General features: G+C 40.9%; 1 protein-coding gene across 10 annotated transcripts in view; it reads left to right on the forward strand.

The window, feature by feature from the left end:
* The window catches only part of auts2a (activator of transcription and developmental regulator AUTS2 a), a 222,542-nt gene that overhangs the window by 45,226 nt on the left and 150,325 nt on the right, over positions 1 to 26,991 (forward strand). Inside the window, exon 1 of one of the 10 annotated variants that reach the window (XM_057053830.1) lies at positions 12,559 to 12,685. The exons of the other annotated variants lie outside the window; for them this stretch is intronic. Within the exon in view, the coding sequence (XP_056909810.1) occupies positions 12,572 to 12,685 (114 nt within the window). The 5' untranslated portion in view covers positions 12,559 to 12,571. Of the gene's footprint in view, positions 1 to 12,558; positions 12,686 to 26,991 lie in introns of those variants that run through there. 10 annotated transcript variants of the gene reach the window in all.

Raw genomic sequence — 26,991 nt, forward strand, 5'->3', positions numbered from 1 at the left:
AACAACATATTCAGCCACATGGCAGCTAGCTCTGAGGGCTGGCTACCACGCTATTCACCTTTGTGGTTTGTCTCATAAAAGAGATTTTGGCTTTTGACACTGGCGAACAAAATAGTCCACCTTTTTGCCTTGAAGTGTTTCATTTGGAGATGGTTTTGAAGCTTACTTGGGATCATGACACTATTGACTAGTCTTTCACCACACACCAAGCACAACAGAGCTGGTGTCCTCACATGTCTGGTGAAAGTAAATGAAAGGTAGTTTTCGTTGTACTGCGTCTAGCAGCTACCTGCTGCCACTTACCGACATGGAAGAAAATAGGCTTTAAATCCTTTTAAAATGCCTTCACTTGACATGGAATGTTTTAACATTTTAAGACCAATTAAGTGAAGTTGGCTAATTTTGCACGACACACCTGACATTATCTCACAGTCCACTAGTATGCCAGGGCGCAGTTGTTGAAAAACACTGATCATATTAAATGCACATAAATGCACATGTTTTACCGTTTCACTCAACAGTAAATCAGTAAGGAGAATATGAGATTTTCTCTCATATCTGTGATTTGGATTTTATTAGTTTGTATTATGTAGAGATTTATATTTAATGTCCAAATGAGGATACAACAGGATTTGTCAAGGATTTTCAGTTTCCAGGTTTCCATCATTCAATGTTTCTGGATTTCTGGTCTCCTTTCTTGACTTTGCTGCCAACTTCTGCTGTAGAGGTTGCATGTAAACAGTTATTAAAAAGCTTTTGTGTTTAATGCTTCTGACACGTACTCCTCTATGGATTGATTGGTTGTAAAGATTACAGCCTGGTTTTATTGTTCTTTATGTACCGTATTTTCACGACCATAAGGCGCACTCTATTAAAAGGCGCAGTCTCAGTTATGGGTGCTCTTTCTGTATTTAAAACATACATAAGGTGCATCGTATTATTAGGCGCATGCTAAAACATACAGTAAAAATGACAACGGAAGTAAAACAGTGAGTTTCGACACATTTGTTGAACAAAATATTCATTCTTCCGCCACAAAACCATCAAAGTTTTCATCTTCTGTATCTGAATTAAACAGCTGCACTATTTCAATGTCCAACATCCCGAATTCCTCTTCTTAATCATCTGAATCGGACTCACCGACCGGTTCCGCTTCAGCGTTGATTTTGTGAAAGCTCTTACAATACATGAAGACGGTATCATAGCCCATGCGTCTACAATCCACCCGCATATGGTGGCATAACTTGCCCGCCGCTGCCTCATAGTCTTTGTGAAGGACTGTTCGCCTTCCGTCATCCAGCGCTCTGTCCGTTTCCGTGGCAGCCGAGAACCACGGTGAACGACGACTTCTCGTGCCCCGTTGTACGTATCACCACCGTGCTGGTCCCTTTTTCTCCACTTTGTGGGTCAAAGGGATGTTAAAAGTCAGAGGGATCTCATCCATGTTGGTGATGTGGCTGGGCGCGGTTATCTTGTTGCGGCAGTAGGTGCGGAAGATGGCCACCCTCTCCTGGTAATCCGCTGGCAGCCGCTGCGCAACAGTTGTCCTCACGCGTATGGAGAGATGCCGCCTCCTCATAAAGCGAAAACACTGATTGCTCGATTTCCATTTTTAGCCGCATATTTGATGGCCTGCAGTTTAAAGTAAGCCTCATTCATTCTCGTCTCGCTTGACCGATTTTAGGGGATCCTTACGCGTAGGTGTGCCACTAATCGATTGGCGGAGTGCTTACTGTGTGAGTGTTTACTGGAGTGCACCCACCAAAGGTGCACAGCAGATTTTGGAACTCAGTCCACACACAAGGCGCACCATATTATACGGCGCACCGTTGATTTTTGAGAAAATGTCAGTGTTTTAGGTGCGCCTTATAGTCGTGAAAACACGGTACTGGAATATAGAGTTAATTTAAATAGACCACATATCTGTAACAATGGTGATTTTGGTGCAGTTTGGAACACTATTCATCAAAAGGGCTTTAATTATGAGATCACCGCAATATGAAATAACTTAATGATAATGTAAATGGATCATCCCTCACAGATTGGTGTGCATCTTGTTGGTTCCAATGGTTCCAGTGAATAATTGGCCTGGAGGTGTGTGGAATTGCCATGCTCTGGTGTTTTTGTGAGGTGTTGGCACCCTCTACTGCCAGATAATGAGAATACTTTGTACCATCTTCGGGGGCAATCCCATTTAAGATCTGCTAACTTGAAGAAAAAGCTTTGTTTATCCCATCTGCTGGTTGACACCTTTTTGCATTTTTGTCTTTTGACTGTGTTGTTTGGCTGGATTCATTTTACAGAGCCTAATGGAGGTATTTAATTTAAAATAGGAATGTACTGATATCACTCATAAATGAAAATCCAGTTGGCAATGTGTCGTAACCTTTGTTTGGTGCAGTAGTAGTGGCAATTGCAATTCTGTATGTGATGTAATAGGACACCAACTTATACCCTTTTCTCATCTTTGTCCTGTCCGGCAGTGAGACATGCGTCTGAATGCCTTTTTGTGTCATACAGATTTTGCTTTGTTAAGGTAAGTCTGCTGAGCTCAACCTCCCGGAATCAGGAATATTATTTTTTTTATACGAAGTAAATACTGGGCCTACTGGGTGACAACCTTGGCAGGGCAACATGGCTTTGCAAGCCCCACCTGTCACCAAAGAACACCCTGTGCACCCATAAAACAGAGGCCTGCAGGACATCCTGCCCCAACGGTGCAGAATCAGACCCTGACCAAGACCATTAGAAATAGGGCTAAATTTTTCCCCTCGCACTAAATTATGCGACCAGTGATATTAAAATTCTTCTTGAAGGGATTTGTAGACAGCTAGTATTCTTTCCAAGCTCCAGTGCCAGGAGAGGGCACAATTTCTGAATATACCTGCCTATTAAATGTAGGATTTGGCTTTCAAAATTGTAATTATCAAAGATAATTATTATTAAATAATTGGATCCAAGGATGTTAGATCACCTTGGGGCACCACCCTTCTAAAGAAAAAAAGATACCCAACTCATTAAATCAGTCTAATAAAATATACTAAGTTGTTAATTTAGCCCTCTGATTAATAATCAGATAGACCCAAAATTATATTAACAAGTAGACGTCATGTTTAAAGGAAACTGAAGTTCTTGACATTGTAGTTGGCAGCTTTCACTCTTATGTGACACTAAACAGACAGTAGGAATGGCAGAAGCGTGTGTGTGAGCCTGCAAGCGTGCATGTTTGAACAGGGGCTGGTAAGGCCTTGAGACCAGGAACAAAGATGGAAAGTTGACCAAGATGGCTGTCCATTAAGGGTCCTTGGACAATTTGCTGGCTGATGTCACTTGCATGTGATAAGTGGTGTGCGTGTCATGAGGTGCCAGGTTAGAGGAAGGATAGTTTAGCATGTAAGAAACCCAGAGACCCCAGAGTCTATGTATTGCAAATTAACTGTTATTAACTGAACAATGTGGCAGAGCCAACTAAACTATGACCTGAGTACCGCAACAAAATACATGAGGGCAAAGTACTTTTATTAGCTAGGACCTAGCTGGTGTTTTCAGTCCTGAAGGAAGCTTACTCTGGTGTTCTGGTCTAACTAACTGGTGTGTTGCTATAACTGATGATCCTGTTGAAGTAGCCAAGCTGAGAAAAAAAAACAATTCCGGTTCAAAAAAACAGTCTTTGCTGTATGGTCCTGGTGGTATCTGTTAGAGGACAACTGGTTGCTCCTTTAAAGAAGCTTGTTAGCAGCTCCCTGATAGCTGGATAGCTAGATGGTTCGTGTTGCTGAGTTTAGCCAGCTGTTTGATGGAAGCCTGTAGTATGTCTTAGCTGTGATAGCTTGTTCATTTCTGCCTGTGTCATATAATCTAATCGTTTTCCTTATTTCTTTGATGTCAATCCTTTGATGAGTTCATTAAAGCCCATTAAAAGTCATATTTGTTGGGCATAATTTATGTGTATTAACTGCAACCATATTTGGTACTTGTCCATAATTCTGCTGTTTAAAGAATTGTCAAATATGGATTCAGGAGATAGCCTCCATCGGGGTAGAAATCGTGAGTATAATGCACACACACACACACACACACACACACAAATTAGAATGAAATGATTACAATTATGCCATTCATGAAAACACTATAGACTGATAATTTTACAAAAGTGAATGCAGCCATGGGGTTCACTTCATTCCTCTAGTGAATATCCCTCCATGTTGCTCCTGCAAGTTCTCTAGCTCCACTGATTAAGTACCCATGGTTAACTGTCCCAATGTCTATCCTTCTAGTTAGTTATGTCTTTTACATTGTGTCATTGCTGAAGGTTAAAAAGTAGCAAGCTTGTTTTCATAATACAAGAAGAAGAAAGCACAGATACAGTTGTAGAAACACAGAGAATAAAAGTAAAAAAATTCAAAAGTATTCAAAGTATTTGCACTTTGTTACTTCCCACCTTTGGTTAATACAAACGTTCAATCCCACCACCTGCTTACTAAAGTTCATACTATTTTCCATGAACAGTTATTCTGCATTCAGTGTGTGAATGCGCACTCATGAAAAACATAACACAAATTTAAATTGTAATGTAGAATAATTGTAAATATAAATGTAAATATTCATTTACCATCCTAAATATAGTTAATGCATTGGATCTTGATCGAAAGAATTGCTCTGTTAATAATAACAGGAATATAATAAAATCATAATAACTTCTATTTAAATTGTCACTGAGAAATGTAATTTAATTGTATATGATATCCTGATAGATTTTATTTTCTGCCTCTCAGGCATACAAATTAGGTTAATCAATCTCCCACGTGGTGAAAACATACGAGATGCCCGAATTTCCAGGTCACTTCAGTCCTGGCTTGAGTCATATCTTCCTCATGGATTTGGCACAGATTTTGTCTATCTTGACAACAGGGTAACTATAGACATTAATTTTGAAAGTGAGGCTGGCAATAACCTAAATCAAGCGAATGATCCTGGTAGTCCTGCAGTTGATCCTTCATCAAGAGTTTCAGGCCAATCTAGCCCTGGCAATGCTGAAACCTCTGACATAACTATATCTGAAAATGACATTGAAAACAATCCAGTCTCAAATGAGGGTGTTAGTGCTGAAGAATCTGAAGTAGAACTACCAAGAACATCAAGGAGAAGGATGAGGAAAGTAAACCGAAAGTGTGTAGTTCAGCATACTAGAGATACTAGTTCTGAAAATGAAGAACATGCTCGCCCATTAAAGAGAAGAAGACAGAGAGGTCCAGCTGTAAATGTGACTGCAGAGAATTCTGAACTGCCGACTCCATCGCAGACAAGAAAAGAATTGGCTGGTAGAACAAGAGAAGGTGGTAAGAAAACAATACCTAAAACAACCAGATCAAGAAAAGCTGACAAAAGTCAGGATTCTGTAGTAGAACCTGCCCATGGTCAACCAAAAAGTAAAAAGAATAAAGCTCCAGTTCAAAACGGAAGCTTGCCCCCTAAAGACTCTGTAGGGAAAACTGTCTCTGGTCCATCAAGAAAAAGAAAAAAAGAAGATGGCAATAAAAGAAAGAATGTTACTTTTCAAAACAGGCATCCAGTTGAAGAATCGGAGTGTTCTGATGATGAACTTGTACCTTGTCAGCCAAGAAAAAGACCAAGAAAACAAAAGAAAAAGTGAATTATCTTTTTTGACAGAGAGGAATCTGCTTGAAAACCTCTGAAAAGAAAGGAAATAAATAAATGAGCCCCAGCAGATGAGTAAAATCTAAACCAGGTGCTTATAGGATACACTCAGGAGAACCTGATTTGAAAGAAAAGCGAATTAATAGTAAAGAAAAAATAAAACAAAAATGACATTTGTCTAATGTTGCAGCGTGCAGATTTGGATTTTTCACACTAAACTCCTTCATTCTGTGTAGCTAAATCCATGCATTTGCACATTTATTTTGTCAAACATTTTCCAGTTTTCCTTTTTAAATGAATGTTTTAATAGCTGAGTGATTTTTGCTTTGAGGTGAACACTATGATGTGGTGATAAGCTGTTCTTAAAAAAAAAAATTCTAAACATGTGCAATCTGTACTGTGAAGAGAGGTACTTTCAGTCATTTTTAATTGTGATTTCATTATCTTTGGACACTGTTTGGAGTTGGTGATGGTCTGTTAGTTTTCTAATATAGACTGATCCACTTGGTCCCCAAATCTCTTTTCATCAAAACATATTACTGTAACTTTGTTTCATTGATGATGTACAATCATAATATTACTTCAATACCACTAGAGCCTGATTTCATTTAATTCCATTCCAAACTTTTTTAAATGCTCAGGACCCATTGAAAACCTTCATTTTCAAGTGCACAACACAAAACAAATAGACAAAAAGATTTTACAATAAAACAGAGAACATATTTAACACCGCTGAGGAACAAGCATAAATTTGTTTACAAATAGTGGAGAAACCAATTTTAAGGTTTTTGCAACGATTTCCAAGACTTTGCAGCAGAACTGGAAAAGACACACGGGTCTGTTCAACAGTAAGGGACCCCAAGAAGACACCAATTATTTTGCTGAGTAGGATAGTGTGGGATGCCAAAATAACAAAACAGTTGTATTCAGGAGGTATGTGAAGAAGTGCATTAAAAATAATGAGTAACCAGTTAGCCTCTGCAAGGGATGGTCTGCCAGTATAGCTACATAAAGGGCAGTGATGGGTGTCATAGCAGCCACCTGTAATAAATTTTAGTGCAGCATAATAGACAGAGTCCAGATGTTTTACAGTTAAAGCAACTGAATGACTGCAAATTACATAACCATAATTTAAAATGGAAGAGTTGCTTCCACAATCCTTTACCTAAAAAGCATTACAAAACAAGTTATTTCTGTACATTAAACCAATCTTTCCATGCAGCTTGAAGGCACGATGATAATAGAAAATTTGTAGTCTATTCAAATTCCCAATTATTTATATTCTAACAACTTTTCAATATGCAAAGCATTTATTGAAGAAATTGAAATGTTCTCATTAACAATTTCAGAATTTGAACATAAATTTAGACTTGTCTGTATTTAGAACAAGTTTAGCTTTAAGCAAAGTCGACTGAAGGTTAATTATATCATATGTATAGAAGTAACCGTTTTTTAGTTCAAAGGTAAAATCCTTCATGTATAAACTAAACTGGACTGGTCCCAAAACTGAACCCTCTGGTACACATAGATGTCGATAGTGAGATTTCTTTACAGTATTGTTGTGATGGAATCAGAATACTCTTGAATCCACAATGCATAGACTCATGTTTAAGGAAAAATTATAACTTTGGAGTGTTTGTTGCGTGACCAGGGAAAACAAATTAATATCTAAAGCCAACACCTCCTTAGGCTCTTCTAAAAGTTTGGTGGGCATGTTTGCCTTAAAAAACCTCAGAGGATAATCTAATAGTAGTAGCGGAGGTAGAGGCTCAGCCCTCTGGGGTTCCTCCATCTACTGGTGAGCCTCCCCTTTTTGCCGAAGAAGACAGGGTGCTAGGAAATGACCAGGCTCACTGCAGTAGATGCAACAATGGGGATTCTTTTGACGGCGACATTCTGCAGGAATGCATCAGCTCTCAAGAATTGTGTAGGTAGAAGATGAGAACCTAGAGCTGTGGTTGCCTTCGAGGGGGCGGCCTCTAGTGCAGAGGTTGGACAGTTGACTTTTGGGTTGGTCCGCAGCTGTAGGGAATATTCCATTCTCCCCATTCTATCTATCTGTCTCTCACACAACCAGTTGTCTAGACAGATTGTCAAGGTATTTAACTCCTTCAAGGACTGAGTCTCATCATGAACGGCCAGCTCATCCTTAATTGAATCAGAGAGGCCCATACAATAGGTGAATAGTTTAAAGAGGGCAGTGAGAACCACCAGGGTATTTCCCTGAGTGCCACTTCCTTCACAATGTTACATTGGGAGATTGAGGAAGTCGTAGACCCAGTGTAGAAGGCGCACTTCACAGTCTTCTTTCCTGCAGAGGACTGGACAGCCACCTGGTCAACACTCACCTCAGATCAATCGATCAATCAATCAATCAATCAATCAATCAATCAATCAATCAATCAATCAATCAATCTTTATTTATATAGCATCTGTTACAATCAAAATTGTTTCTAGGTGCTTTACCGAATCCCAGGGCCTGACCCCAGACAAGCAACAGTGGCAAGGAAAAACTCCCCTTTAACAGGAAGAAACCTTGAGCAGGACCAGGCTCATATAGGGGGACCCTCCTGCTGATGGTCAGCTGGGCAGAGAGAGAGGATAAGGGAGAGGACAGGTAGAGGAGAGAATAGGTAGGAGAGGAGAGGCATAGAGCATAGAAATACATACAAAAAGTTGCAGTCCAAATCTCACCGTGTATGAAAGTTAATAAGAAACAGCATAATCTTTCTTATGGCGGCAATACCTGTAGATTAATAGGAGGGGGGGTGGGTGCAAAAAATACACAAGAAATAACATATGGGGAAACAGCAGTTAAAGCAGAAGCTGTTGTCAGGTGAACAACTGCAGTAAACTGGGAAGCTGACTCTTCATCATTCGCTTCTATTGGAATAACAGACACCACAGCGGGTCAACTTAGTGACCACTGACAGAGGTTTGAAGTGATTACAAAGCTCCAGGCCTGATTTGAATCCAGAAGCTTACGCTTTTCTAGCACCTTAGGCCACAGCCACCCAAGCTGGCAATGGTGCTGTTGGGGTGGAACAGGGGACTGTTGGAATCTTACACTCAGCGTCAGAGATGGCTCTAATGTCAGGGAGCATGCAGAGGACACATTTTCATGTGTTGGCTTTGTTGTTGCTTCCTGGCTGTCTGTGGAAAGTGAGTCATAGGCCATGACATCTGCATGCCTGTTCCTCTCCAGATCCGATTCATGTCTCCAGTCAGTGCTACACAGGCAATTTACAGGTGACAAATAAATCGTCCCCTCTAGCCCTCTGAAAGAGATCTCCTCCACCTTCAACCAGCAGGCATTTGCTAAACATAATAGGTTTTGCTGCTGTGTTTCCAGATTTTTTTCATATTTGTTTCAAAATCACATATCCTGAACTCACATTTAGACTCTGCTAATTGAATGAGCAGGTTCCTTATTTATTCTGAACTCCTGAGAATTCTAATTACTCATTACCCAGGTCCTCATATCTTGGTCTCATGGCCATATTATTGCTGTTTGCTGACTTCAGCTCAGCTTTCAACACCGTCGTCCCCTCCAAGCTGATCACCAAACTTGGAGACCTGGGCATCAACCCCTCCCTCTGCAACTGGACTCTGGACTTCCTGACCGACAGACCACAGCATGTTAGGTCAGGTCACAGCCGCTCCACCACCATCACACTCAGCACCGGTGTGCCACAAGGCTGTGTGCTGAGCCCGTTCCTCTACTCTCTATTCACCTACGACTGCAGACCTGTACATGGATCCAACTCCATCATCAAGTTTGCAGACGACACAACGGTGATCGGTCTCATCAGCAACAACGACGAGACAGCCTACAGAGAGGAGGTAGAGCGCCTGACCACATGGTGCGCTAACAATAACTTGGTCCTCAACACCAGCAAGACCAAGGAGCTCATCGTGGACTTCAGGAAGGCAAGAGGAGGCACACAGGACCCCATCCACATCAACGGGATGGCCGTCGAGCGTGTCTCCAGCTTCAAGTTCCTGGGGACCCACATCTCAGAGGACCTGTCCTGGACCACAAACACCTCCAGCATCATCAAGAAGGCTCACCAGCGCCTCTTCTTCCTGAGGACACTTAGGAAGAACCAGCTATCCTCGGCTGTCCTGGTGAACTTCTATCGCTGTGCGATAGAAAGCATCCTGACCAACTGCGTGTCAGTCTGGTATGGAAGCTGCACTATCGCTGAGCACAAGGCCTTGCAGAGGGTGGTGAAAACTGCCCAACGCATCACAAAGACTACACTCCCTGCCATCGGAGATGTCCAGAGGAAGCGCTGCCTGCATCGAGCACGCAGCATACTCAAGGACTCCTCCCACCCCGCCCACAGACTATTTTTCCTCCTGCCCTCCGGGAGGCGCTACAGAACCCTCAGGACTCGGACCAGTAGACTGAGGAACAGCTTCTTCCCCAGAGCGGTGTCCCTGTTGAACTCCTGCTGACCCTTACACACTCCACACCTCACTACACTACAGCAGTTTACACAACAACTCACTAGCTTAGTAACCAACGTAGCTACTGTTTAAACCTGTCCTGCGCACTCATGCACTCTATCATCTGTATACATGTAATTTATGATTTGCACATCTCCTCTATCTTATGTAAATAGCTAAATAGCTCCTGCACTTATAGTCTAAGGCATTTAATGTAAACACCATCTGTAAAATATGTTTATAGCACAACCTGGTAAACGACTGTAAAAATAACCGCACATACTGTATTTATTAAGTTATTATCCTCACTTGCTGCTTCTTTTGCACTTCTGGTTAGATGCTAAACTGCATTTTGTTGCTCTGTACCTGTACATGTGCAATAACAATAAAGTTGAATCTAATCTAATCTAATATGCCATAATAGATTTAGATGGATTTTCTTTGGTATTTTCATTACATTCACAGAACATTTGAGATACTACAGAAAGCGCTCCCTGAAGGGAGCCAGAGACTGGTATAACTAGGCCTACATGTACCAAGGCTTCAAGGAGAGGATGTATGGACCTGAAGCCTTATGTATCAACCTTTAGAGTGTTTCACAGGAGGGAGCCTGTTTCTGTTTTTACCCTGTGCTTTGACTCATCAGTGAAACACCACAGCAGAACTGAGGTGCTCCAGATGGGCTAAACATCTGTTACACCATAGCCAGCCCAAAAGGAGACAAAGGCCAGACAGACAGAGCCAGAAATTAAACTTCCTACATGTGTCACACTGAGCCTTACCACCAGAGATCATACAAAAGACATGCACACACATTTAAATCAAAGTAAATCACTGCCTCCAGGCACTCACAGACAGACTCCTCCAGGGCCTTTGTGCACTTTCAAAAACCTCTCTAGGTTTTTCTTCTTGCAGACAGTTGTTTATGTCTTTTTTCACTCTGCTGCTCTGATGTTAATTTGTTTGTGTATATATTGAACAAGAAATTCAAATGGCTCTTGAGCTTTCTTTATTATCTCAAGAATATGTGTGTGCTGTAGCATAATACTTTGTGTAAATCTTTATTCTGGTACAATAAAACTGAAATTTACCCCTTTATGTTGATTTTTAGCAGATTTTTGTAGTACATTATACTATAACAGAACAACCTTTATAGAACTGGTAAATAATAACATTATCAGTAAAGAATGACAGTCTTACAGCATTTGGGGGAATTACAGGAGATGAGAGTAGATGTTAATAGTAGATAACAGCACTTCATGGTGATATCCTTCAATTATAGAGATTTTTCTCCTCTGCTTACATGAATGTCAAACCGTAGGAGTTTGTGTTAAATGGATCAACCCAGATGTTGCTTCATCAAAGTCAAATTAGGTTGTTTATGACTGACTGCTCTCACAAAATAGAGGGGTTGCCGCCATTTTTCTCAGGAGTTGCCATGTCTGGTTAAACATTTGGGCATTGGACCCCCCATTCTAACTGTCAGGCCCCTCAAACCAAAGACTTCAAGGTGAAAGCATAGCGAACACACACACATTTTGTGTAGGAGGTTGACTGAGTATTTTTACTGACCAGGTGGTCTGACCACAAATCCTTCATTTTTATAAAATTCTTGAAGCCGTCTAGTTCGGTGCCAAAACACTGCTGATTGCTAGTTTGTTGGATCGTTTAAGTGTTAGTTCAGTTTAGAGGGGACTGGGCTGGGAAGCAGGTTCAAGTCCCTGTGTAGACATTACTTGGGAGAGGTTCTGGTAGCAGTGGAAGCTTCCACAACAACTTCAGAGCACTACGACATGCTCACATAGCCTGGTTCACTTGCATGAGCTGGCGACTCGTTCAGGGATTTACTGTGTCTTTCCCATATGCAGCTGGGTTCACAGGGAAAAAGAGACATTTATCATTTAATTGAAGAAGGAAACCAAATATTAGAAATCCTTGTTTATTCCACAACAATTTTATTCACTTGTATCTTCTTCTTAACTGCTTTTTCCCTTTCGGGGTCACGATCAACATCAAGATATGCACCCTGCCCAGCTACTGTATGTAGCCGAAAGCACTGCAGACTAAAATGGAAGTTGATAGAAAAAGGAGTTCAACAAGGAAAGACAGGAAGAGCTTAAGATTGCATAAAGGGGAACCCTTAGGGGAGTCTGAATGAGGAACTTGAAAAGGGGAGAGAGTAAGAGAGCCTGAAGGATACATTTAAAAGTGGGAAAGCAGTCAGTCAGTAAGGGCTGGGGCTTCAACGTTGACAGTTCTCAATCTCAGAGGGGAAACATTTTCCTCCTCTGGCATCTGCTGCCAATGCTGACCAAAACTGAAGCCTAGTTGAGGTGCCCTTCCAATACCAGCACACAAACCTCATACACACACTCCCTGGCATAAAGATGAGGGAGTGAAAAAAGCCGTCACAGAGGCTTGAAGTCAGAGTCAGAGAGGGAAGAGGCAGCAGGCGGATAATATGCACATGCAACACTGCAGAACCACTCTCAGTACACTGTGTCCGTGCAGAACAGAAGACAGCAGAATGATAAGATCCAGTTGGTTTTATGTTAAGTTCAAATACAACGAGAAGGTAAGCCTCTGTTTTTTCTTTCTGTTTTGTCTGTGTCCGCTCGCATTAACTTTCAAATATGAATCATTTTAAACTGGTGTGTAAAACTGCAGGAATTATTTTTTTGTATTAAAACCTAATATTTTGTACAATTTTAACCCTCACTGCTTGATTGTGTTCTACTGAGCCAGAATCGAATTCTGAACACATTGCAATTTATTTGAATCAAACATTTCACGTTTAGATGTGATGTATATATTAAATGTATCAGATAAACATATTTTTACAGGCAAACTTTTTGACTTTTTAAACGTAACTGCATATCATTGGAAGCAGTCCAACACAAATGGTTATCTTTAATGAGTTAGTTGACTTTGTTTTCTGTTTAAGTAAACAATCGTCAACCTGCTCATGCTGTCGCATGTAAATGAAGCGTTCATAAATGAGGCTTGATGTTCATTACAGAAAGTTTGGAAATGGCATTGTTCTATAGTTACTGTTTCCAATAAGTTTTCGGTTGAGCCCCCCCACCCCACACACACGCACACACATACATGCACAGAGGTACAAATGCAGGGGTTGACGTTGAATTGATCCCAGTTCAAGCACATCACATTTAGATTCAGGAACGAAAGACATTTTCAGACCAGAGATGCAGAACGTTCGTGCAAAATCGTTGGAATTGCTTTGAGAGGCTGTATGTGTCTATTAGCCTCTTGGGACCATCTGTGGCTGCCTGAGGTGTTCTGCTGCCATCTGGTCACCCTTTTGCACTCAAACAAACCTAAACTGAAGTGGAAAAATGCCGGTATCCTTTAAGATTTCATCACTAGGCGTATTTAAGCAATTTATTTTACATCCTGTCTCTGCTTTAAGAGCCATATGTTTAACGTTGAGCGTAAATGTACATCATTTTAAAGACTCCGTGGTTTTTTAATTGTACAAAGATGTGAGATGTTTGTTTTTATAAAATATACATAATGTTTTCTTGGTCTGAAGTGAAAAGTGGTTGAGCACATTTTTTCTTTCTTTACTCTTTCAGCTTTTCAAATTCAGTCTGGAGAACAAGTATGGGCTCATTTTTTTAAAATTCCATCATATTACATTTCGTTAAAAGCTCTTCTACCTGTCCAAACTATGAACATTGGTCTGTGAGTGTTTGGGCAGAAATGCAAAAGGCAAAGAGAAGACATTCCAAAAGTCAAACCAAGATGCTGGTGACATTTCATCATTTATATATGTATGGTTTATTAAAAAGTAGTTGAAAAGGCAACAATTCACAAAGTTCACCATCTATTCCCTTTGTTGCGTGGTATCATTTTAATGGGGAAACTAACCTTTCATTCAAGCTCTTTTGTCAATATTTATAAATACTGTGGTCACTGGAGATCTTTAGTCGTGCACATTTTTCCACAATTTCTGCCTAAGCACTATGCTTTCCTTTAGTCTTGTGAGTTCAGCGAACATCAGAGACACAAAAGACCAACACTATATCTGGAAAGTATCTGGCAGAGTTCAATTTTTAGTGAAGAAGTCAAATTACTGCATTTTTATTGGGGTACATCACCTTGTTTTACAGTAGGGTTGTTCAGGTTTTGAATGTGTCAGTCATAAGGACATAAGGTCAATTATAACAGCTGGATGTCTTGTCAAGCTGTATTCAGCAGTTTTTCTGTGTCCTGTCTTCAAATATCAACGGTGCTTCAGCAGAATCTCTTTGTGAATAAAAGAAAGTAAACATGGGAAACAAGAGAAAAACTGGGTTTCTCTATCAGGGGGACCATAGACCAGGACAAAGTGGCTAGTGGGTCAAGCAGCAGTGTCATGCCAACGTGATGAAAAAGCAGCTCATGTGTTGCGCTGCCACACACACGGAGGCCGATGAGGTCTCCATTTAAATGATGAAAACTCTATGAAAGCGACATGAGGTCTGCAGGTGTATGTAAAAGACATTTATTTGTTATGAAACCAGCACTTACAATGGAATAGTTACAATAGAACCAAAAACGTACGGGCACTAATCAAGGTTCCACAAGATTGGGGATGCTGACAAAAACATGGAGGTCCTGGGAAAACACATAACATGGGATCCAACTGCCAACATCTTTCATTTTGGTTTGAATTGCAACAGTCATACCAAGTTTTCATCAAATTCACATATTCCAGGTTCTAATTACACGCTCACAATCAAGAAAATTGTCATTTATTCTAAACTCTCCCAATTTGTGTACCGTGCAGTTCACTAAGTACTGGTTTTTCGAAAACTGTAAAAAACAAAGCTGAGGGTTTAATCTTTTTTGTCAATACTACCAAGGTCAGTTTTGACAGCAGTATGATTAAACAGGAATCCCTTCCTAACCTTCACTTAATTTTACACTGGAGCCTTGACCTGAGATAGAGTTAGGCAGTGAACATTTGCTTTGTACTGTTGTAGTGATGCTTGCATAAGTAATATAACTCAACAGTTTAAAACCCTATTTAATCATATCACTGAAAAAAGATCTGTATAATTTATGGTAAAATACTAGCAGCTGTGGTTGCTAGAATTTCACCATAGAAAATATAGTAAAAATGTATGAGACATAACAATAAGGTACAGAACTATTAATTTTATGGCAAAGCAATTTTTTTATGGTAAATTATGATGGATGAAACAATATACTGTAAAACTTTTTATGACAGTTTGCTGGAAAGGTTATAATATAAACCTGTTTAAGGTAAACTCTTAAAAATAAGTGGAAAAACATGGAAAAACTGTTCTTAACTGATATATTACAAATTTCATTGCAAATTTCAACTTTACAGTAAATTACAGGCAGCTGTGGTTGTGAGTATTAATAATATATATATAATATATAAATTGATATATCAAAAGGTATATATATATATATATATATAATATATATATATAATATATTATATATATATATATATAATATATATATTATAAAATTTATAAAAAGGAAATTACAAATTTTGCCAATTGTAAAGCAAAGGACATTTCATTTGGAGGAACATTTTTTCCTGTTCCGGTATAGTCACACCATAGTGTTGAGATCTTAAAACCAGAATGTGTTCATATGAAGAATAATCCATGGTGGAAGAAACAACCATCAGGAAAAAATGACCACTTGCCCTGGGCTGATCAAAAGTAATGAGTCACTGAGTTCAGACTTGGCCGAGGAGGATGCTCAACATGGACATAATCAAGTCACCAACTCTGCTTGAGACTCATAACACCATCAGCTGTTGACTGCACCAGCATGATCCTCTCTGAAAACAGACAAACAAAGAAACATCTCTCTCCATCCTCTGAACAAGGATAAACATAAAACATGTTTTCCTTTACAACTTTTTACTTTTTGGAATGCTCATCAAGGCTAGATGGCAAGAGGCAAACTCAATGCAGAAAGATTTCTATCTACTGCAGCTGTCCTGCAGCCAGAAAAATGGTTGTGCCATGGGTTCACCAATGTCTGCCACAGTTGCCAATCTCTACATGGAGAAAGTTGAAAACCAAGCCCTGACTTCCTTCACAGGAACCGTCCCAAGCCACTGGTTAAGATATGTGGACAACAACTGGATCAAGATTCAAAGAAAAGAATGGGCAGTGTTCTAAACCCACCTCAACAACACAGATGATTATGTCAAATTCACCAGGGAAGCCGTAAAAAAGACATTGTGGCCTTCTTGGACTGTGCAGGTAAGATTGAGTAAGACAGAAACCTCAGCATTGAGGTCTAAAGAAAACCTACACACACAGATCACACCACCTACTAGAACACAAGTTGGGTGTAATCAACACCCAACAAAATAGGGTTAAAGAAGTACCCACCTAAACCCAAGGGAAGAAGGAACAGAATCATCTTAAAAAAGCACTCACTTTTGGTTACCAAGACTGGTCCTTCAAAAAAACGTCCAAAATGCATGACCCCAAAAACGAAGAGGAAAGATATAAAGGCATACATAATTTCTATCCCTTACCTGTCTGCACAACATTCCAGTGCAGTTCAAACCCTTCCACACACTCAGGCAAAACTGGTACACGCAAAGTACAGGACACAAAGTCAAAAACAAAGCAATGTTGTCTATGCTGTACAGCAGCAAGAGGAATGAAAGGAACTGTACATTGGTGAAAGTAATCAGCCCCTAGCTAGGAGTCAGCTGTAACTGATGAAGCCTCTTGGATGAAAGGTGAAACATCTTAATAACCCTGACCTGGATGACTGACAACCTTCACAGACATAAACAACCCCTCCATAAACAAATGGCACAACACAGATGTGCCACCTCTTCAGGACAGGACTGAGCAGTACACCTGCACCAAGGAAAGTGGACACCCCTTTGGCGACAGTCAAGTAGGACCGTAAAGGAAGCCATCCATGTCATGTTGGAAAAACCATCCTTAAACAGAGGTGGTGGACTAAGGCACTTCCTATCACCCACATACAATTCAGTCCTCCACTCTTTCCTCCGACAATCCAAAAATTCACACTGTTTCATGAGACCGGGTGACTCATCATCATGTGAACCAGCAGACAAAGAGGAAGCATTTAAACTGAAACTAGGGGAATGACCCTACCAACGACTCTCAGGTGACCAGCCAGATCATTAGCATGCTAATGGTCTACAAGGGCTGCATTTTCAAGCTCTGCCCTCAGCGAGTATAGAACTATAAAAGCCTTTTGGAAAGAAGGCGAAACGTCTTCAAATAAACCTTAAATCCAGTCGATGTAGAGGTCTAACTTTGGACACTCCTGTTTATCAACTAGTAAATGACCTATCATATAGTGTACACTTATGTATGCATGTATATTCACCTGGCCTCTCCCCAACCTTGGCACACCATAGGAAGGTAATATATAAGGGATATATCAAAAGGTATATATTATACAACCGTTTCAACATGACAACTTAATTTTTCTATTACACGTTATCAACGTAGTGTGCTGGTGCACACTTTTAATGTACAGTATATTTTACAGATTTATTTTTACAGCATATTGAATTTTGACAATAATATTGACATTGTCGTAGGTGGTGTGTGCTTAACAGTATAGGGTGTGAAAGTAAAGATTCTAATGAACAGCGAAGAGGAGTGGGTAATCACTGCTTATTGCAGTCTGTGATGGATCCTACTCGTGTGGTGGTTTTAACAAATAATGAAATAGGTCATCTTTGGGAAGGCTTTATTCCTCTATGTATCTATCCGTGCTCAGAGGACTGAAATAAAGGTTTTGTGGGAATCCAGTTTAATTTATTTATGCTTAAATGCTGTGACGGTAAGCAGCTTACAGAGCTTATGGTACTGGTGACCCCAGTAAGCCTTGTCACAAACTGGGACAATCAGGACATCCCCCTCTTGCTTACATTTTAGGCACGTTAAAATTCTAGGAGAGTGCCACAGCTTGCTAAAGGGATTACCAGCAAATCCCTGCAAACTCCAGATGTTTTCACAGGCAGCACACAGCAGTCAAACATTTTCCATCCCCTGTAAACATCTGTCAGACAAAAGCCTTTGCCACAGAGGAGACAACACAAGTTTAGAGTGACTAAAGTGGCTCAAGTAGTCAGTTTTTCTCCGTGTTAGATCAATTTAATCACAAGGAGCCGAGAGTTTTACAGAGCTTCCTGTGCTTATTCTAGGCTATAAAATGTAGGAATAGACATGTGTAGCATGTAGCCAAAATAGTCAGTGGTTAATTTCTTGAGATGGATCAGTGTAAATAAAACTTTTTGCCAGTAATGATGAAATATCAAAAAAAGAAATCAGCGGAGTAACTGGGAATGGTGGGGTAGTCACTTCCAGGCAGAGCAGTGATGTGCCAGTGGCTTCATAAGAACATTTATCCCTTTCTATTTTCAGAGCACGCTTGCTGCAACTGGCGGTTACTCAGTTTTGGCTCCAGGCGGGATCTCATTTCCCCTGCCATGTTTGTGTTAATTTGTGGGATGTAAACACAGTGAGCAGGCTGTAACTTAGCACTGCCTGCCTCTGCATATGTGCTCTCTACTCTGCAGTAGGCTGAATGGAGAGATGAAGTGGCTGACTGGTATACTCTGGATCACTCAAGAACTGCAGGCCAGAGAGAGTGTGGCAGAGGAAACGAGCCCTCAGTGTCACCTCCAGGGACAGGCATGACAGATGGATGCAGTGAATGACTGCATGCTTAGCCAGCTGGAAAGACAACTTTTGCCCACAGAGGCTGTTTTTGCATGTCATCTTTTATCTCTGTCTCTTATGCACAACCTAGAGGAAAAGAAAAGGAAATAGGATGTGTATAAGCCCAACATTTCACTGTTTTTATGTGTGTGGTTTATTAGAAAGTTGTTGAAAAAGCAACAATTCAGAAAATAATAGTTCACCACCTATTCCCTTTTTTTTTTTAAAAAAGCAAGTGCATCCTTGTTATATAACTTTGGAATGGTACAATATTTTCCAGGAACATAGCAAGACTGCTGCTGAAAGGCTAATGTATATCTCCTTTGATTCCAGTGCAATCTCTTTCTGTAATTTGAAGCAGGATAAAAATGAAGCATCCAAAATAGACTGAAGCAGTTACACTTAGCCAAGCAATTACAAGCTACTTATAGCATTTCAATGTCATTAAACACTTTGAACTTGATAAAAATAGACAACGGACAGATTTATCTTGCCTTTGATCATTTCTTTTTTCATGTTTATGTATTCTGTTTCCAGCTAATGCTAAATGTCACGGAGTGAGCCGTGCCACTTACGCACACACTTCATACGCACACACAAACATTTTATTTCCATTCTGTTCCATTCTGTCTGCATTTCACACACACCACTTTTTACCATAGCTCACCAGCAGGACATACTTCCTCGTTTGGGGAAACCGAAGGACTGGTCCATGATTGTATATATGGAGGGGTTTCGCGGGGTGCTACGGCACAATCTATTTTAGCGGGGGTGTTTTATTGGGGTAAATTGAACATGTATTTTACTGTGCATTGGGTGGTTGTTGGTGGTGGAAATTTGTTTTGGAAGTTTTACGCATATTTTGTATTTTCTTTTCGGTTGTAATTTTGAGTTTGTAAATGTGTTAGTTAGCGTAATAATTTTGATAATTGGTTTCACCTGTGGGAGGGGCTACAGGTATAAAAGCCCTGTAGTAGGCCCAAGACAGGGCTTCTTGTTGGTTGTTGAGTTGGTTGGTCATTGTTTTGGAGGAAAAAGAAAATTGTTGGAAAAAGAGTTAAAGTGGTGGTGTGTAAGAGTGTGCAGGGTCTGTATGTATTGTATGGATTTAGCCTGGCATCTTCTGACGCCACTTTATTTTTGGTAAATAAAAAATTGCATTTTTGGAGTAAAGAATCTCCCATCTCCCTCTGTCTCCTCCACCGCCGTTCATCCTTGCGACACTAAGGATAACCATGTTGTGCACGTGTACCAACTGATATGAAATGAGTGGTTAGTTAATAAACTACTTCTGGATGTATCATATTATTTTACTGACAAACTCCATAAACTTACAACTTTGACACTTGTTGGCCAATGTCTGCTTCCTATCTCCTCTCTGTTTTGGCTCCTTATTCAGGTCTGTGTTTTGTCTCTGTGTGGCCTTCTCTGTTTGCCACTGTATGTTCTCTGTATGATGCTGTTGGTTCTTTCTGAGTTGATGTTATAGGAATATGGAGTCATGCTTTTGTGGCTGTCATTGTAAGATTTACTTTGCCAGTTCCACATGCAGAGATGCATCAACACACCTCTGATTAAGAGTGTTTAAAGACAGGCAGAGAACAGCTCATTAGTCTCAAGTCTGGAATGCTCAGCCCTGTCTGCTGGCTGCCCCTCAGCAGCTCTTTTTTGAGCCTGCTGGACACTTGGACACGAACATGGTTCCCATCGGTGTGTTGCTACCCTCTGTTTTTTTTTTTTAAATCAGCCTATAGAATTCACATTTTGTGAGCCTTGCTGTACATAATTATTATCATGCATCACAGTGTTCTCTCTCCAGAAGATTCTTTTAGCCGACTAGCAACTCAGAGTTGTATCTGGTGAGGAAGGAGAGTGGGCGAGCAGAGAGGAGAGAGCATATCAAAGAGAAGAAGCCATCTGTCTACACAGGCAGCAAACAGCTGGTGGAGGAGATGCAAGATGTCTGAACAAAGACTGACAAGATAGAAGATGACAGGAAACATATTTCTCTTCCTTTCACCCATCCTGTAGAAGAGAAGTTTAACCATCAGAGCTCTGTGATGTCTAAGTCTCCAGATGTTGTTTCACTTCTCTTCTCTTCTGTTCTGTTCTCTTCTCTTCAATCATATTTCAGTAATGATAACAGAATTTAGTCTGTGTAGTAGGTTTTTGGAGCCTAAATATTACATGTGTGAATTATTCAGCATTAGTAATTGACCTGCTGTAGCTTATGTAGATACACATCTCTCTGCTCATTTGCTTAGATAAATGAAGCAGTGTGTTAAGCACATTTTAGGTAACAAGCACAGGGCCTTGTGGTAATTAGTGTTGTAGCATAAGCCTCATTACATTAAGCCTTCTTCTTTCTACTTAGTCTATTCCCTTTGAGCATTTCCCCCTTTGCTCTGCTAATTTAAGCAGAAAACGCAATTTGTAAAAAGTGCAATGTGCTAGCTATAATCATTGAGGCCATTTTCAGCAGACAATGGGCTGTTAAAAATTAAAAGAAGCACAATTTTATTTACACTCACAAGCTACTTCTTGCCTAGTTTGGGCAGTATATAACTGCAGCTCCTCTGCTTGTGTAATCATTTTATTGTGATTATCATAGAAATAGAGCTAAACATTTATTTTGGATTTACATTGGCAGATTAAGGATGGAAACATTTAAGCTCTGCAGCTTAGTTAACAAAATGATATAGGTATGTAGGATTGGATCTGACTGTCTGTCTGTCCGTCCGTCCATCTATCTGTCACTACTCTTATGTCACTATTTAACAACATCCAAAATCTGCAGATTGTTTTCTGTATCAGTGTAGGCCTCTTCATCATCTAAATCCAGTTTGCAATCATGCAGACTGTTTAAAACTACTTTTAACACATTCTAGTGATTCTACAGCTTCACAGAAAGCTTTGTTTCTGGCTTGGTAGATGAATGTGTTTGTCTCTGTGTTTGAAGTTGTAGTTCTGTGCAAGCCCTCCAGGCAATGAAGCCCTCATTTTACAGCTCTCCACAGACCAGTTAACCCCTCACTTCCTCCCCAGAGCATCCAATAGGAACCCCAGCAGTGTGTGTAGCAGAATGTCTCTACAATATGTGGGTACTGTGGTGGTCTTCATTCATTATTCAGCTCTCTGTTCCACTGCGCCCTGAAGTAACACTGAAATAATACATGGTTTGGATTTGAAATGTATCTCCGTAGATCAATCAGTGGGGGTGGGGAGTCTTTATCTGCATACAATCTTTTATTAACTGCCCCAGCGCTTAGACAGCAAGTTTCCAGACTGAGCATCTTTGCTTGTGACTATGCTCCGATCACATCATTCATCTCCTCGAGGAGGCTGGGAATGTGTCAGCCTGGACAGGTATTTAGCAACCGTATTGGGCTTTCCCGATCGATGTCAGATCTTGAACCTACAGTTGGAGTGAGAGGTACCACCTGGTCAGGTGACTGTTAAGATACTTCATGGAGGTAATCCAGGTGAGTGCTCGATGGTCAGACTCCAGATCAAATTCTTGTCCCAGGAAATAATACTCCAGGCTCTCTAAAGTCCACTTAATGGCCAACCCCTCTTTCGCCACAGTCAAATATCAAGTTCATGAGACTGAGGTTTTAAGCTGAGGTACAGACTTAGACTTTTTTTCCTACGCTCTCCCTGTGCCAACACTCCCCCAAGGCCGACTGATCAGGCATCAGAGACCAGAAACATTTGGATGAATTCAGGACTCCTAATCACAGGGGAAGATAGCTGAGTCCTTGCAGATCAAGGCTGTGAGATGAGCTGCAATTATGGCAAATTGGGGCACAATTTTTTGGTACCAGCCAATTAATCCTAAAAAGGACCATACCTCTTTCTTGGTACCTGGTTGAGGTGTATTCTGGATGTCTTCTATCCACTTGTGTGCGGACCTCTCCCCTCCCTAGTTGGCATCCAAGGTACTTTCTCTCCTGATAGATTTAATAGGTGATGGGTCCCATTTTGCAAAGAACCAGATATGGGCCTTGACATTTTGCTAATAATTTACTTGTGGAGGAAGTAACAACAGTAGTTTCTGGCCAGGCAGAAATTCACGGACCCATGCCTGTCAGTCTTTTCAGGTTCTCTGAGCCTCCCAAAGATTAAGGTCCACCTCTTCCAGATAAGTGGCAAGGCAGTTCCTCATTTCCATCACATAGTGGACCACACTTCTTCTACAAGGTGAATGGAACCTCCCAACTCTTTCTCAGCAGATCCAATCTGCCCTGGACAACCCATTGATAGAGCAACTCAAAGGGTGAAAAAACAGTGGAGGCCCACGGAACCTCTTGGTTAGCAAAGAACAAAAACAGTAGCCAACAGTCCCAGTCCTTGCCAATGTCAACCACAAACTTTTGGATCAAAGTCTTCAACATTTAGTTGTATGAGTTTGGTCGGATGAGTTTATGGGTGTATCAGCAATGGTTCGGCGGGAAAAAACCTTTGGAAACCAGTTTGCAAAGTCACAGGCAATCCAAATGTACTGGTGACCACCACAGCTTCTGTGATCAATGTCCATGGCAAACCTGCAGTGGAGATAATGGGAAATGGCTGGAGTTGGGCATGTGCTGCAATATTTTTGAATTTCACTCTAGGTCCAATAAAAGTGTGCACTGACCCGCATATGTGTTTTGTAGCAGCCAAGGTGTCCAGCCCAGGGAAGGTTGTGTGCTAAATCCATTACCTTTAGCCCAACAGCTAGAAGGTGCTTGTGTTCATCATTAACAGCATACAACACATTGTTGTCTGCCATAAATCTTTTCTTGCCCAAACATTTCTTCTCTTTTTCCTTCATCTGCCCCTTTGCAACTTTGAAACATTTTCAGGTATTTCCCACATGTTATGAGATAACTTATATTCCTGTTCAGAATCTGGTACCTTGAGCTACTTTTCAAAGGGGCACTGGCACCTGGAGTTTCTTGGCCCTTTGTGTCACCTTCACATAGACTAATGTCAAGATTGGGGACTGGTTGGACACCAGCTTTTCCCTGGGCTAATTGAGTGATTATTGTACAAACAACCTTTACACTGGCCTTTCCCCTCTCTTCAGAGTAAATCCCCTCAGTCTTTTCTGCTTCGAGCAGTAAATCCAGGATGAAAGGTAAGTCCCAACCAAGCATGGCATCCACTGGTAAAGTCTCTATTACTCTCGCAGCTAACAAGTACCGTTGTTCATCAATAACAGGTTCTCCTGTCTGGTATAATCCAGCGCGCCCACTGGCGCCAGATTGTGCTTAACCTGCAGCATGAAGCTGTCCAGCAGAGCTTGCACCTGCTGGCCATTTATTGTAAGAGTCTTGTAGTGTTGCAATCTGTAGCCTCCAGCGGAGCTCACCTTTGGCAAGGGTGTATAGCAGGTGCCAACGACCTTGGCTTTGCGTATGGGACACGCAGAAGCTTTCAAGCCTGGCTGCTGATAGTAAAAATAAACAAGGTCCTTACCTGATGATCGATGGTTTGGTCCTATGCCCTTACCTTTGAGCTCCTGACTACTCTCCCTCCTTGCAGGCTTTGGCTGGAGGAGTGTCGGAGCCAATCGATATGCAACACTGGGGGAACGTTCAGCTGATCTTTCTTTCCGCACATTGAGGTACTGAAGCGCCAGTTTGGCAGCTGCAAGATGGCCCGCTGGCTCATGTTCCTTCACCCAAGTTCTCACCTCCTGTAGCAGTACATGGAGTAGCTGCTCAAAGATGATGGCCTCCCCAACATTGTCCTTGGTGTGCTGCTCCAGCTGGAGTCCATACACAAGACTGAGCCTCACTTGCCCTATCTCACTAAAAGCTGTGAGCTTTATATTTCCACAGCCTGGATATGGTAGGCACAAAATATCAAACCAGCTTTATCAGTTGGTACTGGTACACTGTCCTAAATAATTCGAAGTAAATGAAGACTTCCAATGAGAAAAGGTTCTCTTGAAGTGAGCAATTGTTGCTGGGGTTTCTTTATTATTTATACCCTCGGTTTTCCTTGCCTGCATCTATTGCCATAACAGCAATCGCTGTGATATTGACAACTGATTTGAACAGGTACTTCCTCTAATTGTAATATGTATATCTGTTGTTACGCTGGTAGATATGCAGCATTAACACTGGATATTAGAATGCAGATCATCAGTTCATGTCAGTTCTATTTCATATTGTGGACTTCAATTCATGTTTCAGAATCTTTCTTTAAGAAGCTTTTCATTTTGAATGTAAAGGTATACAACATTACAGACTTCATGGTTGTATTAGAGCTATTTAGGAGCAAAGCTCAGGAAAACCTGACCAAAAGAAAGACTATTAGTTTTGAAGGGTTTGTGTGGTGTGTTTCATCCATTCTTTGTGTCTTTTGTATTATGCTCCAGCAAGTTTACCATGCTCCTTTGTGAATTTGGCCATCAATTCTAAAGGCGCTGTAAGCATGTTGTTATTTATTCTTCTTTGTTGTGGTGGGATTGTCCAAGGCCTCTTCAGATGTGCACCTTGCGGGAGGGGGCTGCAGACAGGGAGACGCTGCCAGCTGCTACTGCTGTTGTTATGCAGGACTCTGCTGCTTTACAGCATCGCAGACAACAGCGTGGCCCTCGCTCCAGCCCTGATTGCAATCATTTTAATGTTCTAATACTCGCAGTGTGATGAGGCACCAGCTGGAGTGTCTCCATTCTTGCAAATCACTGCTGCTTGTCTGTTTTTAATAACAATCATATACAATGCTGCAATTAGCCCAGAGCTACAAGTACAATGAGAGCAGAAAGATGTGGAGGGGAAAGTAGGAGGGTTATGAGATTAGAGTTGGTGAACCTGTCTATTGTTGGCTCCTCTTTCACATGAAAACGTGAATGAAAAAGTGCTCATCGGTTGTTAGCCTTTACACACACGCACACACACACACACACACACACAAATTTCCTAACTGTTTGCCTCCAGACTTTGTTAAAATCATGTAATATAAACTAATATTTCAGAATGAAGACAATTTAATTTAACTTTCATTAGTACTATGCACATGAACAAACACTATTTAATGTTTTATATGGGAGTTTGGGCAGTGTGACTTTTTTACTTATCATTTAGCACCACCTGCAGGTCAATAGGAGACTGACGTGCAAGTGTGCAGCAAATTAGACAGATGACAGACAAAAGCCTCAGAAGAGTGGTGTAGCTGATGGTGTTAGCTCCGATTCCCAGTAAAAAATCAACTAAGAAACATCGGAAATGTAACATACATCTTGAAAAAAGAGAAAGGCTTGCATCACTGTTTCTTCTTGTGGGACGGATGAAGAGAGCGTAGCATTACATTAGTGGAGCCAGCACACACACTCAGATTTACACTTTGTTCTCCCTGTTGTGACCTATTTAGATCTGTGTTTAAAAGGCACTCAAGGGACTTTACCACATTAGCACTACTGAGCTTGTTCTTGACTCTCTGGCCTACCAAGGCTTGCCATCCTTTCATAAAAAAGAGTTTGTACGGTGGACTGTAACTGAAAGTGTTATCATCCAAAAAAGACAAAGAGGAATTGCTGATTAGAATCTCAGTTGAAAGCATGCTCTTAAAAGCAGGCCATGCCAGTTCAACCTTGTTCATGTTTTCACTCTGTGCTCTTCTATGACTCCACCAGGAACTAAAAGAAAAAATAGTTTTTCCTGTTTGTATCTGCTTCAGGATCGAAAATGTTATATAGTTCACAGTTGCTCTGGGACTACTGTTAAATTAAAAGACAATAGAGTTGTTGAAAAAAGTGCACAACTGTGATGTCGTGACTGATTCAAGACACAGGCATCGCCGCCTTCATAGTTGTATGTTGACCTACTGACCTCCGACTCCGCTGACTCACTCAACTCTACTGGCAGTTTATTATAATTATTGCATTTCTATTATCTCTGCCTAGTCTCTACTCTCCTATCCTCCCCCTTCTCCTCTCTTTCTATCCAGCCAGCCATCAGCAGGAGGTTCCCCTAATATAAGCCTGGTCCTGTTCAAGGTTTCTTCCTGTTAAAGAGGAGTTTTTCCTTGCCACTGTTACTTGTTGAGGGTCAGGCCCTGGGATTCTGTAAAGCACCTTGAGACAATTTTGATTGTAACAGATATATAAATATATATAAATAAAAATATAGGAGGAGAGGAGAGGAGACAAGAGCAGAGGTAGAGGAGAGAATAG

The sequence above is a fragment of the Takifugu flavidus genome, chromosome 14 (genome assembly GCF_003711565.1).
Source record: "Takifugu flavidus isolate HTHZ2018 chromosome 14, ASM371156v2, whole genome shotgun sequence".
NCBI classification, from domain to species: domain Eukaryota; kingdom Metazoa; phylum Chordata; class Actinopteri; order Tetraodontiformes; family Tetraodontidae; genus Takifugu; species Takifugu flavidus.